Raw genomic sequence first — 18,967 nt, 5'->3', positions numbered from 1 at the left:
ATTAGGATGTTTGTTATCATTTCTTCTTTTCCGCTTCAGTTGAAAACATGACCTACATTATGTACATGTGTGTGAAGTATTGTAAGTAAATTAATAAATATACACGTATTTGCTGCTCCATGGGAAATTTACTTTCCTTTCTGGTGGCCATGTAGACCCCATTTATCCTTATCAGAGGGTCCGGAGATAAATAACTTTACACCCACTCACTTTTATAATACAGTGATGTATTGAATAGGATTGATAAAAATGATTATACAGTCCAAAGTTTACTAAGATAGATTCAGTGTGATGTGTTCTGTTGACAGAGTTCCTGTTGACACGGGCTCAGCCAGTGCTCCAGAAGCTTAAAACACTACAGGAATCCAGTGACAAGTACAACAACGACACGTCCAGTAAGTACATGTGTGGCCTCCTCAGCTTGTAAAGTTGACTGCTCCTACATTCCTCTCGCAGGATGACGTAGAGAAAAAGTCAGAATTTTGCGTATAAAACCCATCTATTGAAATACTGTATTTGCAATTTTGCTCCCTATTTTAAAGTAGAGCTCCCACTGAGTTACACTATCAAGAGCATAATTTACCAAATGTTTTCCAAATTTTCCATTTTGGGTCATTTGTTTTTCAATTTGAAGCCACAAATGTCCCAAATAAATAAGAAAATTGGCGACTGATTTCCCAAAATATACACCCATTAGATGTGTACTCATCGCTTTACTGTTTGAACAATGGGGATGAGGTATAATATGTTTGAAGGTTTGTGTGTTTGGTTTTATCTTAACTTAAATAAGCACTCACAAGCTTTTAATTAAGCTTAAGTAATAGTTAACCGAAAATTACACATAAAAATCACAGCTCCCCGATACACTCTTTAAAAATATGCAGTTTTACATTAAAATTTTCCTGTTGGCGATCAGACTGGCCCTTTGTCATCATCTGTGGATTATAACCTGCCATGGCTATCACTACTATCATTTGCCCTGACCACCTTGGTCCTGGTTTCCCGATAAACCTGATCACAGCAGTAAAAACAAAATACTCTTGACTATAACACGAAGCCTCTGTCAAGGGAATAAGTAAATATATAAATGTTTAAAGAACATTTGCAGTCAGGTAAAACCATGGGTAACTCAGTCTGTGAACTCTGTTTCAGTATGTTTACTATACATACAAATATGTTTGTTTTATTTTACATCTATTTTAACATGAAATATTCAAACTTAAATTATTTGAAAAAAAAAGATACTAAACAGAATTGATTTTCATAATTTTTTCACATCATCTTGCCAGCACTGTCTGGGTTTTAGGAATGTGTGCTTGTTACTTTCCTTTGTTAGGTTTGGATGAGTACGTTCAGTCCATCACCAACTTCTGCCATCACCTTGGCGACTGCGTCATTCACGGCATTGCCACCTCCCACTCCGCACAGATAGAGCCCGGAGAAGGTGAGAAACTGTCCTTGGTTTGTAGCTTAAAATAGGCATGAAGCACAGCAGAGTTTCGAGTTCGAAAATAAAAAATGGTCCTTCTCTATCATGCGACTTTCAAAAATACTGAGCAACTTTTGACATGAATGTCTTGACATGTTTTGGAAACACAGCTGATACCACTTTTCACCTGGGACATCACAAACGTTCCAAATCTCAGTTTTCTCCAGCGTTTACTCTGACTTTTTGCAAAACTTCTCAGGCACCCAGGGCTTGTTTTAGAAAATATTCCATGGACTGCTATTTTTACGTTATTTAGTAAGTTGCATGCCAGATCTGAAATGATCTGATACCTTTTGATATGACCTGCTATTTTATTTTATTACGTGTATTTCCCCTAAATCCTCATTTGAAGATGCTTGGGGAATTACCACAATGTTTTTGGTCACCACTTATTGGTGATTTTTTTTTTTTTTTTTTTGTAAAATGTCGTTTTATTTTTCATGTTTTGTTTTTTAATGAAAAAATCAAAAATTAGAAATGAAATTAAAAAAAAAATGCTTTGTGAGTCAAAGTTTTTTAAGATAGCTGTTGTGCTTGGATATGAAGGCCTGGGCAGCGGGTGTCTGTATTGTTCAGGTTTTATCGAAAATATCAGAGTTATTGGTACGGGAAGTCCTTCACCAGTTCGCTTTGTCAATGCTCACCACGTAGGCAATCTGGAAATTCTAGATTTCCATACACCTATGCCACACATTTTTATGAGCACACGTACACCCATAATAGGAGAGTTTCGAGTTGGCAATCTTTTGTCGACAGGGCAAAAACAGTCCTGCTGTGTCATGTGACTGATTAAAATGCTAGGCAACCTTTCTTAAAATTGATTTTACTGATCACCTCTCTCACCTTTTTCCAGAGACACGAATGGCATCTCTTTCCTTCAGAAACATCTCAAGATCACAAACGTTCAGCTTCTTAATTTTCCCTGTCATTAGTCCACTCTAAGTTATTTTATGACACTTTTTCCACATGCCCATGTTAAAGTGCCCATGTAAACGTTTTTTACAGGTCACATGAGTCAGATGGACTTTTTCTACCTTCATCAATAAAAAAGTTCGAACTCGAAACTCTCCTATTGTGATGTAATAAAGAGAAGAATTAATGAATTCAGATCTTTGGACGGTCTTGATCCAGGCAAACTTGCTTTCAAAGTTTCCTTAAAGGAAATTGGGTTTTGTGACTAAATATTTATGTTTTTACAGAATTGTCCAGTGCCTGTAAAGTTGCTGGGGAAGATGGGCTTAAAGTACTCGGCAGTGTGGAGAAAAGTAAGTTGTACATTGATTTGTTGGTAGAATGTTCAGTTGGTTGTATTGTAGTGAAAGAATAGCACCTGGAGAAAAATAACAATGATATACTTATATTCAAATTCAAATTTAACTGGAATGGTGTCGGTCCAATTCTTTGGAGATTTTATCTACTTGCTAGTGGCAGTGAAACTCAACTGCCATCATATGTGATACAGTGTTGCTGTTTATTCATGGTTTATTAACATTGAGGGGCCTTCGTGGCTCAGTTGGTTAGCTCGCTAGTGCAGCGTAACGACCCATGAGCATCTCACCAATGCGATGGCTGTGAGTTCAAGTCCAGCTCATGGTGGCTTCCTCTCCAGCAAATATTCTTGTAGTAAATATTCTACGGTGTAAAACACCAATCAAATAAATAAATAAATTTATTAACATGGAGGACTTCGGGCACGAGCAAATCACAAAGTGTAAGAGGTTTCATTAATTAATTCATCATGACATTCTCATCTGTACTTGTCAGATGACACAGCCTCATTAAGGACTGACATAAACTCGTTAACGAGCCGTGTCCAGCGTATCATTGGTCTCGCCGAGGCTCTCGTACCAAAGATGGAGGACGTGAAGGTCGGAGAGATCGGGGATATGGTGGATGAAGAGATTGACGCTACAACCAAAGCTATAGAACAGGCTGCGGCCAGGTTTGAGGTGAGATACACCAGCAACTAGTTTTGACCCCTGACTGTAGGTAATTTAGTGCCCAGGGTCTTTTACTTTTCTCCATCCTTAAAATTCACCACCTGCATGCTTTTGTACACATGTAACTGACAAATTCTTGATCGTAGATCAATGAAAACTAAATTGAAAACTAATACAGTATGAAGTTGAAGTTTAAAACAGGGCTTGAAATAATCAGTCCTTTATGAAGCAGAACTTGTCATACTGTGTGAACTTTAAGACTGAACTTGAACAGTTGCTTTTGATGCTTGGTTAAAATTAAATTCGAAAAATAGAATTTGAAAGTTACTTTGCTGTATCCAGCTCATGTTGTCTCATTTCCTACATGGGTTGAGTCCTGCATCCTGCGTCTGTGAAAAGTGAACTATTTGTCATATAAATAAAACACTGTTTTCATAACAGGTTAAAAAACCAATGAAATAAAGTAAATATCTAAATAAGTATTATCTGTTCTGTCCACCAGAAATTGTTGTATCCAGCTCATGTAAGAGTTGTCTGGGCTACAACCTGGGTTGAATCCTGCATTCCGCGTCTGTAAACCTGAATCTTTGTTGTATAAATAAAACACGGAATTCATAACAGGTTAAAAAACCAATGAACTAAAATAAATATTAAAGTAAGTATGGGTATTATCTGTTCTGTCCACCAGGAATCGTTGTATTGGGCTCATGTAACAGTTGTCTCAGTACAACCTGGTTAGGTCCGGCATCCTGTAAATCTGACTCTTTGTTGTATAAATATAACACAGAATTTGTAACAAGTTAGAACACCAGTGCAGTACAAGAAATAAGTTTTACCCTTTCTGTCCACCAGGAACTGATGCATTCTGCACGAGCAGAGAGCTCGGGCTTGCAGCTTGAGGTGAATGAGAGGATCATTGATTCATGTACAGCGTTGATGAAGGTAAGGAAGGTTAAGGCTGACAGTTTCTCTTCTGATGAAGGTAAGGAAGGTTAAGGCTGACAGTTTCTCTTCTGATGAAGGTAAGGAAGGTTAAGGCTGACAGTTTCTCTTCTGATGAAGGTAAGGAAGGTTAAGGCTGACAGTTTCTCTTCTGATGAAGGTAAGGAAGGTTAAGGCTGACAGTTTCTCTTCTGATGAAGGTAAGGAAGGTTAAGGCTGACAGTTTCTCTTCTGATGAAGGTAAGGAAGGTTAAGGCTGACAGTTTCTCTACAACCTTGAAATGCTCAACCAGTTCTGTAGCAGTAATGCAGTCTTGGTATGGTGGTATTGATCTGTTAAAGGTAAAACCAACCAATCACAAAGATTATTTCCCACGCTTTAGCAGTTTGAGATTTTCACCTAGTATGTCTAAAGGCATCAGTTGTAAAATTTCTGTTTTACCCAGCAACTAGCCTCCTTATGTGTGAATTCTACACTTTGACCTCGAATATTTGGTTGTATTCTCAGGTCTGAGTGATTATGACTTTTAAAATTAGAAATCAGATTGTTTTCTTCATATCAGTTTGTTTTTTTTATGTTCCAGGCCATTAGAATTCTTGTGGAGAGGTCAAAGAATCTGCAGAAAGAAATCGTTGGTCAGGGACGAGTAAGTTGAAGGGAGCATTGGTTTGTTTGAATAAAAACCATAATTGCATCTGTTCAAACTTTCTGTTGTCTGAACTAACTTGGGTTTCATGAGCATTAGATTAGACTTTCTATTCCATTAGTGTTTGTTCGCTGTACCAAGGTACATGTACTCGGATGATAAACTGAGCCACTCTATGGTCGTACATGCACAAATCTGGCAACAACCTGCAGATGGTCGTGGGTTTTCCCTGGGTTCTGCCAGGTTTTCGCCTACCATGTTGTTGGCCGTTGTGGTATAAGTGAAATATTTTTGAGTACGGCATGAAACACCCATTAAATAAATATATAAATAAATCTAGAGAAATGGTAAAAGCCTTAGAAAAGCAGCCTATAAGCTTACACCGCCTACAAGTCTGACCGTTCAATTTTGGGCGTGATTCTTCTTTAATTAAGCTGGCTATTGTTGCAGGTCAGGTTTTGCAGAATATCATGTGACAGTGTAAAGGCCAATGACAAACCAAGAATCACTCCATGAAGTATGTGCTGTAATACATGACAGCACTCAGAAAATATGAACAAAGCCTTTATGACAAATATTCTGTTCAATGTTTATTAATTGCTAAACCACCGGTATTGCTTGCTGTAAATACATCATGTATATTGATCGTATGTTTGCAGGGAACGCAGTCGGCCAAGGAATTCTACAAAAAGAACCATCGGTGGACGGAGGGACTGATCTCGGCAGCCAAAGCTGTGGGGTGGGGAGCCAATGCTTTGGTGTAAGTTTGGTCTCTACCTGTCTCTGTGACATTGTCATATAATGTTTTTACTTATATTTACTTGATATTGTTGGTGTGAGCTGTAGAGGGCGTTGTTCTGAATCGTGTCAGCAGCCCACAACAGAGGGAAGATAGCCACATTTTGTTACTTTTGTGTGGGTGCTGAATAGATATTTTGATAAGAGGAATACAAGGTATTTCTGGGGCCTCTGTGGCTCAGTCGGTTAGCGCACTAGCGCAGCGCAGTGACCCAGGAGTCTCTCACCAATGCAGTCGCTGTGAGTTCAAGACCAGCTCATGCTGGCTTCCTCTCCAGCTGGCTTCCTCTCTGGCCGTACATGGGAAGGTCTGTCAGCAACCTGCAGATAGTCGTGGGTTTCCCCAGCCTGGTTTCCACCCACCATAATGCTGGCCGCAGTCATATAACTGAAATATTCTTGAGTACGGCGTAAAACACCAATCAAATAAATAAATAAATAAATAAATACATGGTATTTCCATTACTATAGTACTGCCAAAGGAAATTAACTCTTTTTCAGTTTTTCTTAACAGGAAAAAGATATCTTCATACAGCTTCCAATATATCTAATTCCTGAGTTCACACGATCATATCCATCACAAGGATGTTTAGCTGTGTAAATATCCTTTTGTGTCCAAAATATATTTCCAATTATTCATCATTAAAAATTTTTAAAAATTACATTTTCGTAGAGAGGCGGCTGACAAAGTTGTGAAGGGAGAAGGAAAGTTTGAAGAGCTGATGGTGTGCTCTAATGAGATAGCGGCGAGTACGGCACAGTTAGTCGTGGCATCCAAGGTCAAGGCAGACCGGGGCAGTGAGCGGCTGAAACAGGTGTCGGAGGCATCCAAAGGGGTTTCCGTGGCAACCGGGAATGTGGTAGCCTCAGCCAAGACAGGAGCTGAGATGATTGAGGATCAGAGTAAGTGTAATAGTCTACCTTAAAGGTATCTTGTACACAGATTTCACTTCACTTTGTATACCGTTTGTGTATGCGAAATTCTCATGTGTTTTACCGATATTGGGCTGTGTTATACACGGGAAAGTTTATCAGTAATTTGATTTTGGGTTTTACAGGCAGTTATATCAAAAATCCAGTAAAAAATGGAATAAAAACCTGCCTTTTGTTTTGTCCGATGTGTGGATTCTTTTCTTTGTTTTTTTTATGATTTTCTCTTTTTTTCAAGGTTTTCCCATCACACTAGGAATTGCTTGCAGAGTCCGACATTTCCTACAAATTAGATGATTTTTGAGTTGTTACTTTGTGCTACTCACCTTATCAAATATTTAATTCAGGCGTGATATGTAATCTTGACATTTTTCACAGCTTTGTTATTTTTTGTTGGTTTGCCAGGTATACTTTGTTGTGAGGTTTATTTAGTTTGACCTTGTACCTGACCATAGACGTGTACTAGAATTAATGAAATGTTCTGGAGTACTGGATGAAAAATCCATGAAATGAAAAACGAAAAAATTTTTGTTACAGATTTAATGGACTTCACAAAACTATCCCTTCATCAGACGAAAAAACTCGAGATGCAAACACAGGTAATGTGTGCCCATTGTTTATCTCCAGACAAAAACAGCTACTGTATATGGTTTGCTGAATAAAGGCAGCTATCAGTGTAGTGGTAAAAGGGTCAAGTCCTCATATCACGATGCTGGTCTCAATAGGTAATTCTGTAAATCTTCAACTTTTTCAACCACTAAAGCACATTTTTAAGTGGAATTTATGCATACAATTATTATGAAAATGACTCTAAAAATTATTTGTTTGTCTCATGTAAGATGCAAGCTTCCTAAACTGCGCAAATTATTTCCTTACACCCCATACATCTCTCAGATTGTTTCATTGGTTGGAGAGGCGATTGAAAAGGTTGAAGAATTTGGGTAGTCTTATAAGCCGACTCATTTGATTGGGTTATCTGAGAATTTGTTGCTGTAGATGTCAGATTTGGGAGTAATTCACTGAGATGTTGGACAGGATTTTTTCCCTGTCGTAGATCCACTCTATGCTGAGGAACTGAGGAATTTCAAATAAAAATGCCATTCAGTTGTCGTTTAGTTATTTAATACTATGGTTAGCTGCCCAAACTTAATAATATATATAATTACTGCTTTGCAATTATGTTTTCACGACTGCCCTGCATTATTCTAGCTGAACTGCACGCAAAATTATTCTTGAGAAAATGGAATGTTTGTAATAAATTAGTTGATTGTTGTTTTATTCCAGGTCCATGTCATTGAATTGGAAACCTTGCTTGAGAAAGAGAGGGTGAAGTTAGGAAATTTGAGAAAGCAGCATTACCAGCTGGCTGGGGAGAGTGAGGGCTGGGAACAGGATCAGGTAAGGAAAGGAGGATGACGTTAGGGAAGTTGAGAAAACAGCATTACCAGCTGGCAGGGGAGAGTGAGGGCTGGGAACAGGATCAAGTAAGGAGAGGAGGATGAAGTTAGGGATGTTGAGAAAACAGCATTACCAGGTGGCTGGGGAGAGTGAGGGCTGGGAACAGGATCAGGTGAGGGGAGGATGGAGTTGGGGAAGTTGAGAAAGTTGAGAAAGCAGCATTACCAGCTGGCTGGGGAGAGTGAGGGTTGGGAACAGGATCAAGTAAGGAGAGGAGGATGAGGTTAGGGAAGTTGAGAAAGCAGCATTACCAGCTGGCTGGGGAGAGTGAGGACTGGGAACAGGATGAGGTAAGGAGAGGAGGATGACGTTAGGGAAGTTGAGAAAGCAGCATTACCAGCTGGCTGGGGAGAGTGAGGGCTGGGAACAGGATGAGGTAAGGAAAGGAGGATGAAGTGAGGGAAGTTGAGAACGCAGCATTACCAGGTGGCTGGGGAGAGTGAGGGCTGGGAACAGGATGAGGTAAGGAGAGGAGGATGAAGTTAGGGATGTTGAGAAAACAGCATTACCAGCTGGCTGGGGAGAGTGAGGGCTGGGAACAGGATCAGGTGAGGGGAGGATGGAGTTGGGGAAGTTGAGAAAGTTGAGAAAGCAGCATTACCAGCTGGCTGGGGAGAGTGAGGGCTGGGAACAGGATCAAGTAAGGAGAGGAGGATGACGTTAGGGAAGTTGAGAAAGCAGCATTACCAGGTGGCTGGGGAGAGTGAGGATTGGGAACAGGATCAGGTAAGGAGAGGAGGATGACATTAGGGAAGTTGAGAAAGCAGCATTACCAGCTGGCTGGGGAGAGTGAGGACTGGGAACAGGATGAGGTAAGGAGAGGAGGATGAAGTTAGGGAAGTTGAGAAAGCAGCATTACCAGCTGTCTGGGGAGAGTGAGGGCTGGGAACAGGATCAAGTAAGGAGAGGAGGATGAAGTTAGGGGAGTTGAGAAAGCAGCATAACCAGCTGGCTGGGGAGAGTGAGGGCTGGGAACAGGATCAGGTGAGGGGAGGAGGATGACGTTAGGGAAGTTGAGAAAACAGCATTACCAGCTGGCTGGGAGAGTGAGGGCTGGGAACAGGATGAGGTAAGGAGAGGAGGATGAGGTTAGGGAAGTTGAGAACGCAGCATTACCAGCTGGCTGGGGAGAGTGAGGACTGGGAACAGGATGAGGTAAGGAGAGGAGGATGAGGTTAGGGAAGTTGAGAACGCAGCATTACCAGGTGGCTGGGGAGAGTGAGGACTGGGAACAGGGTCAGGTAAGGAGAGGAGGATGACGTTAGGGAAGTTGAGAAAACAGCATTACCAGCTGGCTGGGGAGAGTGAGGACTGGGAACAGGATGAGGTAAGGAGAGGAGGATGAGGTTAGGGAAGTTGAGAAAGCAGCATTACCAGCTGGCTGGGGAGAGTGAGGGCTGGGAACAGGATGAGGTAAGGAGAGGAGGATGAAGTTAGGGATGTTGAGAAAACAGCATTACCAGGTGGCTGGGAAGAGTGAGGACTGGGAACAGGATCAAGTAAGGAGAGGAGGATGAAGTTAGGGATGTTGAGAAAGCAGCATTACCAGCTGGCTGGGGAGAGTGAGGGCTGGGAACAGGATGAGGTAAGGAGAGGAGGATGAAGTTAGGGATGTTGAGAAAACAGCATTACCAGCTGGCTGGGAAGAGTGAGGACTGGGAACAGGGTCAGGTAAGGAGAGAAGGATGAGGTTAGGGAAGTTGAGAATGCAGCATTACCAGCTGGCTGGGGAGAGTGAGGACTGGGAACAGGATGAGGTAAGGAGAGGAGGATGAAGTGAGGGAAGTTGAGAACGCAGCATTACCAGCTGGCTGGGGAGAGTGAGGGCTGGGAACAGGATGAGGTAAGGAGAGGAGGATGAAGTTAGGGATGTTGAGAAAACAGCATTACCAGCTGGCTGGGGAGAGTGAGGGCTGGGAACAGGATGAGGTGAGGAGAGGAGGATGAAGTGAGGGAAGTTGAGAAAGCGGCATTACCAGCTGGCTGGGGTGAGTGAGGACTGGGAACAGGATCAGGTAAGGAGAGGAGGATGACATTAGGGAAGTTGAGAAAGCAGCATTACCAGCTGGCTGGGGAGAGAGAGGGCTGGGAACAGGATCAGGTAAGGAGAGTAGGATGACATTAGGGAAGTTGAGAAAACAGCATTACCAGCTGGCTGGGGAGAGTGAGGGCTGGGAATAGGATGAGGTAAGGAGAGGAGGATGAAGTGAGGGAAGTTGAGAACGCAGCATTACCAGGTGGCTGGGGAGAGTGAGGACTGGGAACAGGGTCAGGTAAGGAGAGGAGGATGAGGTTAGGGAAGTTGAGAACGCAGCATTACCAGGTGGCTGGGGAGAGTGAGGGCTGGGAACAGGATCAGGTAAGGAGAGGAGGATGACATTAGGGAAGTTGAGAAAACAGCATTACCAGGTGGCTGGGGAGAGTGAGGGCTGGGAACAGGATGAGGTAAGGAGAGGAGGATGAAGTGAGGGAAGTTGAGAACGCAGCATTACCAGGTGGCTGGGGAGAGTGAGGACTGGGAACAGGGTCAGGTAAGGAGAGGAGGATGAGGTTAGGGAAGTTGAGAACACAGCATTACCAGGTGGCTGGGGAGAGTGAGGACTGGGAACAGGGTCAGGTAAGGAGAGGAGGATGAGGTTAGGGAAGTTGAGAAAACAGCATTACCAGCTGGCTGGGAAGAGTGAGGGCTGGGAACAGGATCAAGTAAGGAGAGGAGGATGAAGTTAGGGATGTTGAGAAAGCAGCATTACCAGCTGGCTGGGGAGAGTGAGGGCTGGGAACAGGATGAGGTAAGGAGAGTAGGATGACATTAGGGAAGTTGAGAAAACAGCATTACCAGCTGGCTGGGGAGAGTGAGGGCTGGGAACAGGATGAGGTAAGGAGAGGAGGATGAAGTGAGGGAAGTTGAGAAAGCAGCATTACCAGCTGGCTGGGGTGAGTGAGGACTGGGAACAGGATGAGGTAAGGAGAGGAGGATGACATTAGGGAAGTTGAGAAAGCAGCATTACCAGCTGGCTGGGGAGAGTGAGGGCTGGGAACAGGATGAGGTAAGGAGAGGAGGATGACATTAGGGAAGTTGAGAAAACAGCATTACCAGCTGGCTGGGGAGAGTGAGGGCTGGGAACAGGATGAGGTAAGGAGAGGAGGATGAAGTGAGGGAAGTTGAGAAAGCAGCATTACCAGCTGGCTGGGGAGAGTGAGAACTGGGAACAGGATCAGGTAAGGAGAGGAGGATGAAGTGAGGGAAGTTTTGAAAGCAGCATTACCAGCTGGCTGGGGAGAGTGAGGACTGGGAACAGGATGAGGTAAGGAGAGGAGGATGAAGTGAGGGAAGTTGAGAAAGCAGCATTACCAGCTGGCTGGGGTGAGTGAGAACTGGGAACAGGATGAGGTAAGGAGAGGAGGATGAAGTTAGGGGAGTTGAGAAAGCAGCATTACCAGGTGGCTGGGGAGAGTGAGGACTGGGAACAGGGTCAGGTAAGGAGAGGAGGATGAGGTTAGGGGAGTTGAGAACGCAGCATTACCAGGTGGCTGGGGAGAGTGAGGGCTGGGAACAGGATGAGGTAAGGAGAGGAGGATGACGTTAGGGAAGTTGAGGAAACTGACAGAGATGAGTGTGAGTTGGGTAATGGGAAGTTCATAGGGTTTACATTTCTGCATGGTCCTGTTATTAGACTCTCTTCTTTTCCTGATGGTTAGATTTTGTCACGTCTGTAGTTTTTACAATTTTCAGTAAATTTTCAGTCATGTTTTCTTTACAAAGTTTTTTAGGTGATTTGTTGTCTATTTCATATGAGCAGTTTGTTTGATTAGATTTTTCCACCAATTATGTTTTCTTCCCTGGATGATAGGAGTCACCCTCTCAGAGAGCTATCCTGGTGCTCAGGGCAGAAAAGGGCTAAACGTGTAATCTGTTGTAGACACTCCCATGCCACTAAACCTCTTTACAGGATGATTTAAATTTAAATAATTTAATAATTATAAGCATTATGACAAAAATTAAAAAGAAAGTAGTTTATACAAGTAATGAAAAAATGTTAAAAGAGGAAACATATTACATTTTTGCCCTCTAAGTGAGTGTTGTGTGTACAGATGTCCAGTATTACCATATAAACCTTTTCTACCTCCTGTCAGATTGAGGGAGAGGAGGATGAAGGGGAGGTAATACCCCTCTGGAGAAAAGAATTCAACGAGAGTGAGTCTGCATGACTAGCATGCGGGTCACTTGTTGTTTGGCCATTTTGTGAGCATCACTGTCAGTCTGAGAGACTGATGCTTCTTTGCCTACCCCTGGTAGGCAAAGAAAATAAAAAAAAGTTTATTTCATATGAAAGACAGTCAACCACAGTTCATAAAGGTACTGCAACTTATTTTTTCTGAAAGCCCTAGTAAAATGCATTTTACAGTGGCCTTTTCTGACCAAATTTGGACCATTAACATCTCTCTAGGTTTTTGCCACTTTAAATAAATTATAACACACACACAGACTGCCATATTTCATCATTCAACATGCATTCTCTGAATGGACGTGGAAACTAATGAAAATTTTAAGCAATAAAGATGGATCTGACATCACTAATACCACTGATACCATTTCACTACAGATATCTTAAAACCACAGTTTTAGAACCATATTTCGTTGAAAAAATTATGATTATATTCCTGGACATTGCCTGATGGTCTTTCATTCAATATGTAATTCATTTTAGTGTTTTCTTTGCCTTTAATTTGGGGTCTCTAAAAAACTCAAGGTCTTAACTGTTTCCATGGGAAGTGTTTCCATAGAAACATAATCAATCAGTCAATCGATCAATCAGAAAAGTAAGCAAACCACAAAGTATAACTTGATGAGAAAGTTTTTGAAAAAGATTTTCTGTTGCTGTAATATATAAAAACGAATAAAAAAAATCACATTCTGCTTCATGTGGTCCTTTGGGTCAAATACTAATCAGGTTTATAAGTACATGTGTAAGTACATGGTGTCATTATATATTTAGCTTGTGAAATTAAAACATACCAGTAGCGTACTCTGAAAGAGAGTAGGACTCATTTTTATGAATTTATCGTATTGAAGAACCAGTACCTTCAAAAATGATGAAAATAACGTGTTAAACAATCTGGAAAGTATAGGCTGAAAGCAAATCTACAGCTTCGAAAGGATCGATAAAGTAAAAAAGAATTTTGTTGGTATTTTATTATTTTTTCGAATTTAATTTATGTTGCATGCATGACATGTAGGCCTACATGATTTTTTGAGTTGAGTTTCTTTTGGCCTTTAATTTCATGCATCATTTTTGAAAATATTCACTATACATGGTGAAGAAATAAATAGGGGCTCATTAATCTATTTGAACTGAAAAAAAAACTAACAAAAAAAAACTTTTTTTTAAGTTATAAAAATTTTTAAAAAATGAAAAAAAAAAACTGAACGTCATATACACACCAGCACATTTGTTTTTGCTAAAGAATACCAATTAGCGTATCCATATGCCAAATATCAATTACATTTCTTCGTGATACATTATTGACTACATTGTGCATGTGTTATGAGAATTGATATTTTCCTATGCTCAAATACAACTTAAGCTTCATTAATGTAGTCGTGAGTGGTGAAGTGGGATGTTTTTTTGTTGTTGTTGTTGTTGATTTTTCTCATCCTGAATTTTTGTTAAACATATAATATTATCTTTGTTTACCAATGTATAAATTTTCATGATTGAAATGAAAACACTATAGATATATCAACTCTTAATCTTACTATTTCATATTTTTTGATTGCATGCTTGTACATATACTTATAGTTTGTACTCAGTTTTGGTTGTTATTGTTACCTCTCAGAATTTCTTTAGTTATGTAAAGGAACTAACTCCTTTGTTGTGTGAGTTGTTTTATAAGAATGATAGCTATTGTCACCATGGAATGCCAGTTTGAGTTTTCTGAGGGAGACCCTTATGCATGGAAGTCTTTTGTGTGTGTTTTTTGTGGATAATACAACATTGTACAAAAAGTTTGATTACATTATCAACATCCATAATTTCATAGGATTTTTCACCAAAAAATCTGCCTGCTCTACTGTAGTAAAAACAGGTGATTAATCAGTGAAAAATCATGTGGAGTTTTTTATGAGATGTACAGTAATTCACGTATGTTTATCTGTCTATTTTGATTGGTGTTTTATGCTGTACTCAAGAATTATTTCACTTTTACGACATCACCCAGCCTTATCTGGGAGAAAATCGAAGCACACGACCATCTGCAGGTTTAAGTCACATGTAAGTTCAGCACATATTAGTATAGCAAGTTCTGCTAGCAACCAAAGGGATGGTATCTCTGTGAAAACCTGCGTATGGTCGTGGGTTTTGCCTGGACTCCAGGTTTTGCCAGGTTTCCTCCTACCATGGCTGCCATCGTATAAGTGAAATATTCTTGAGTATGGTGTAAAACAATAAATCTTTATTTCTGTTGCAGGCATCATGAAGGTGTATGGCACAGATGATCCGCATGACGACACAGACTTTCTCTAGCCAGCTGGTGTGGACGCAGGGTTGCAGGAATGTCATGTTTTCACCTGCACTTGCAGGAGCTGGTTGATTCATCTGGTACCTAATTACCTGTAAGGTACTCACCATCTCAGTGGTGCTGATTGCTTGAAGGTTTACACCTGTCTGCCTGGGCCACAATATCTGGTTGTCATGGGATACCATACCTAGTTGTCATTTGTTATCATATCTGGTTCTCAGTGGATACCATACCTGGTTGTCATGGGATATCATACCTGGTTGTCATGGGACACCATACCTGGTTGTCATGGGATACCATACCTGGTTGTCAATGGATACCATACCGGTACCTGGAACTTTACACCGTTTAGCCAGAGGCGTCTGATATCTATTTGTTTGCATACAAAATACCAGCTGTTTACATATGAAATTATACCTGTTTACATATGAAATTATACCAGTTTACAGATAACTTATTAACTCTTTGTATACATCTACATATGCCTACCTCTGCATACTGTATGATGATTTCATGTCTGGTTTTTCCCGTTCATGACAGCTGACTCTTATTCAACCATCACATCAATCATTGAGCTTTGATGTCATGTACGCCTGTTTACTTGTGACATCAGACATATAGGCTTCACCTTTACCATACCTGTACCCATACCATGTGATTTATCGTTGGGTTACCTGTAATCATGCCAGCAGGAACAGGTAACAGTCGTCCTATTATACTATCTGATAAACACGGAAGGGTGATTCAAGAATCGTACGTCCAGGTAGTTGTGAAATGAAAGAGGAATAGGTTAATTATGTGCACTATATTGCACCTTTTACATGTGCATTGTTCAGTGTCATGTTCAGAAAAACCTATTCTGTAGTATCATGAATGTTCTACCTGTCACAGGTAAATGGAATACACATGTAATGTGTCCCTGGAACACCCTTCCATCCTCCTGTACTTTCGAATGTCTGTCATGAATGTTCAGGTGTCACAGGTAAATAGAATACACATGTCATGTGTCCCTGTAACACCCTTCCACCCTCCTGTACTTTCTCATGTCTGTCATGAATGTTCAGGTGTCACAGGTAAATAGAATACACATGTAATGTGTCCCTGGAACACCCTTCCACCCTCATGTACTCTCTCATGTCTGTCATGAATGTTCTACCTGTCACAGGTAAATAGAATACACATGTCATGTGTCCCTGGAACACCCTTCCACCCTCCTGTACTCTCTCATGTCTGTCATGAATGTTCAGGTGTCACAGGTAAATAGAATACACATGTCATGTGTCCCTGGAACACCCTTCCACCCTCCTGTACTCTCTCATGTCTGTCATGAATGTTCAGGTGTCACAGGTAAATAGAATACACGTAATGTGTCCCTGGAACACCCTTCCACCCTCCTGTACTTTCTCATGTCTGTCATGAATGTTCAGGTGTCACAGGTAAATAGAATACATATGTAGAGCCATCCTTTGTACCTGGAACACTCTTCCACCCTCCTGTACTCGGTCATGTCTGCAGAATGATGAATGTTCTGCCTGTCACAGGTAAATAGAATGCACATGTAGTGCCATCCTGTGTCCCTTGAACACCCTTCCGCCCTCCTCTGTTTGGTCATGTCTGTAGAATCATGAATGTTCAGGTGTCACAGGTAAATAGAATACGTATGTAGAGCCATCCTGGGTCCCTGGAACACCCTTCCACCCTCCTGTATGCTGTCATGTCTTTTGCATTATTAAACAGTATATAGTGTCCAGTGTCCGTTGAGCACCCCACCCTCGCCTGTATTCTGTGGAATCATAAGCATTCACCTGTCACAGGTGATGAGTATACATGTGTGGTGTCCATTGAAAATGCCCCTCCCCTCACATCCACCCCTGTGTATTTTTTAGTATCATGAAAAGTCACTTGTCACTGATAAATTTTTTGCAAGTTTACCCAGTGCTGCATGAATGACTTACGCCGGCAGTGCCGCTTAATATGAGGGCAGGTATGTGTATCTCTCTATAGTTACATATAAAAAAAAACTTGTTTGTGATGGAAATCAGTAGGTATGCAAGCGCACAAAAATAAACCGATGCATTGTTTTGTGGACGGATCTTTCATATGCACATGCATGAGTATAAACAAAGATTAGCTGTATTTATGCTTTAAGGATGTAGATTTGCAAAATTGGACTTGTATGCATATTTCTTACTGAAACAGTGAGGTTGTTTCCATGGTGACCTGGTGTTAAATATTGGACCTATCTCTGTAGTGATGCACATGTTGTGTTCGGGTTACATATGTGGTACCATTGAGGAGCTTTAACACCTTTACATCGTTAATTTCAGCAACTTCAGGTCACTGGTCCATTCTAACCAAGGCTAGAAAATTAGAGGTTTGCGTAATTTAGAGGTTTCAGAATTTACCATGAGATACGCAAATGAATATATGAATATATGAATTGTATTGTTATTTTTCACTGCATGTAAATTGGCACAAGTATGCATTAATTTTGAATAATCTGAAAATATTCGTACATTGCATTTTCACAAACACTTATTTTTTCTTTTACTTACTACTTGAGTGAAACATTTGTTAATGCAATGAGAAGAATGTGACATTCAACATTATTGATTTGTCTGAATGTACAGTTAACAGGTAATACAAGGAGAAGACTATAACATTTGACATTATTGATTTGTCTGAATGTACAGTTACCAGGTAATGCAATGAGAAGACTATAACATTTGACATTATTGATTTGTCTGAATGTACAGTTACCAGGTAATGCAATGAGAAGACTATAACATTTGACATTATTGATTTGTCTGAATGTACAGTTACCGGGTAATGTTGCATGCTATTCATGCTTTGTTAGTGCAAATTTACGATGATAGTTTCGAAGTATGAGCACATGTTTCTCTGTTAATGTGTACGTAAGACACACATGTAATAGCCAGCATAAAGCAGTTTTATTCCTCTGTAATCGTGTGATGTATATACGTGTAGTTCGGATAAGTATCATTTATGTCAGCATGAAAAATTTTGATGGGTACAGGGAATCCCGAATTAAAGTTAGAAATATTGTACAGATCTGCCGTGCTAGTATTCATTATTGTCTTTTTTTTATATATACTTTTTATTGCGTTAACTTTGATGATATAAACCTTGGGTGTAAGGCGTCAGATGTTCATTTTTTAGTTGATCATTGGGCTGTAATCTTTATATACCCATGTCCAGGTATGGTGCCAGTGTTTTAGTGCATATATTTGTTTAAACAAAGATTTCATTTTATGTTGAAAGTACAGTACTTGTATTTCTGCTTGTGCAAAAGAGGTTTTTTTCAGTAGTTGAATCAAGAGTTATAATTAAACAAGCAAGTTGGCTTGTTTTTTGTAACCACCAGGAATCTTTTTAACTTTGTAATTTAAATTTCTGACTTTGTTTAAAAGTGCTGTTTAATGTTAACCTCAGAACCATCTGGATTTTGTGTTGTTTCTGTATTTGGATATTTGTGTGTGTTTGGTAATATTATTACACTTACAGGCATTTGCCTTGGGTATATGAACACCGCAAGTGAATGGTGAGAAGATTTATGCTTCCGGATGTATTAATATTTCAATCTTCACAGACAATGGAGCTCTTCTTTACCCTCCACACATACAAGTGACATAAAAAGTTCTGGTTATTATCGTATAAGCGAAAAAATGCAGTCGCTGTGAGTTCATGCCCAACTCATGTTGGCTCCCTCTCTGGCTGTACATCTAGAAGGTCTGTCAGCAACTTGCCGGTGGTCATGGATTTCTTCTGGCCAGTTTCCTCCCGCCATAATGCTGGCTGCCGTCGTGTAAGTGAAATATTCTTGAGTACGGCCTAAAACCCCAATCAGATGAATAAATAGTCAGTTCTGGTTGATATTGTATAAGTGAAATATTTCTGAGCAAGGTTGAAAAAAGCTATCAAATAAATAAAAGATGTATAATCTGAGATATACCAGTAACTAGGGTTACAGGACTTTTTTGTTTTCCTACAATTGATGCATATAATCTATTTGATCATGATCTGATTTACTTTCATTCCGGTTTTGCATTACATCACTGAGTCTGGACCCCAAAAAATTAGCATTGAACTGACACTAAAATATCTTGATGCCATCGCTATAGACAAATTCTTTTAGAGGAATGGACCATGAACCCGGCCTTGGTGACAAAATTTTACCAGTGATGGGGATAATTCACAAATATTAGCAGTTGCACTTGCAGTGG

At 40.4% G+C, this 18,967-nt stretch overlaps 1 protein-coding gene and 1 long non-coding RNA gene across 3 annotated transcripts in view; both read left to right on the top strand.

Annotated features, from left to right (window-relative positions):
- The window catches only part of LOC135476747 (huntingtin-interacting protein 1-like), a 61,410-nt gene extending 46,175 nt beyond the window's left edge, over positions 1-15,235 (top strand). Inside the window, exons 20-31 of one of the 2 annotated variants that reach the window (XM_064756871.1) lie at positions 309-395; positions 1,337-1,444; positions 2,689-2,754; positions 3,254-3,438; positions 4,282-4,371; positions 4,956-5,018; positions 5,678-5,778; positions 6,490-6,719; positions 7,284-7,345; positions 8,031-8,144; positions 12,339-12,399; positions 14,673-15,235. In XM_064756871.1, coding sequence (XP_064612941.1) covers positions 309-395; positions 1,337-1,444; positions 2,689-2,754; positions 3,254-3,438; positions 4,282-4,371; positions 4,956-5,018; positions 5,678-5,778; positions 6,490-6,719; positions 7,284-7,345; positions 8,031-8,144; positions 12,339-12,399; positions 14,673-14,728 — 1,223 coding nt within the window. In that variant the 3' untranslated portion in view covers positions 14,729-15,235. The remainder of the gene's footprint in view (positions 1-308; positions 396-1,336; positions 1,445-2,688; positions 2,755-3,253; positions 3,439-4,281; positions 4,372-4,955; positions 5,019-5,677; positions 5,779-6,489; positions 6,720-7,283; positions 7,346-8,030; positions 8,145-12,338; positions 12,400-14,672) is intronic. The other variant, XM_064756872.1, reaches the window with a different exon arrangement.
- Positions 15,236-15,243: 8 nt separating this feature from the next.
- On the top strand, positions 15,244-18,571 carry LOC135476749 (uncharacterized). Its single transcript, XR_010445129.1, has 2 exons — positions 15,244-15,888; positions 16,160-18,571. It is a non-coding gene; the product is annotated as an uncharacterized LOC135476749 (long non-coding RNA).
- The last annotated feature ends 396 nt before the right edge of the window (positions 18,572-18,967 follow it).

Source organism: Liolophura sinensis, chromosome 10 (genome assembly GCF_032854445.1).
Source record: "Liolophura sinensis isolate JHLJ2023 chromosome 10, CUHK_Ljap_v2, whole genome shotgun sequence".
NCBI lineage: Eukaryota > Metazoa > Mollusca > Polyplacophora > Chitonida > Chitonidae > Liolophura > Liolophura sinensis.
This window is presented reverse-complemented; position numbering and strand designations above follow the sequence as displayed.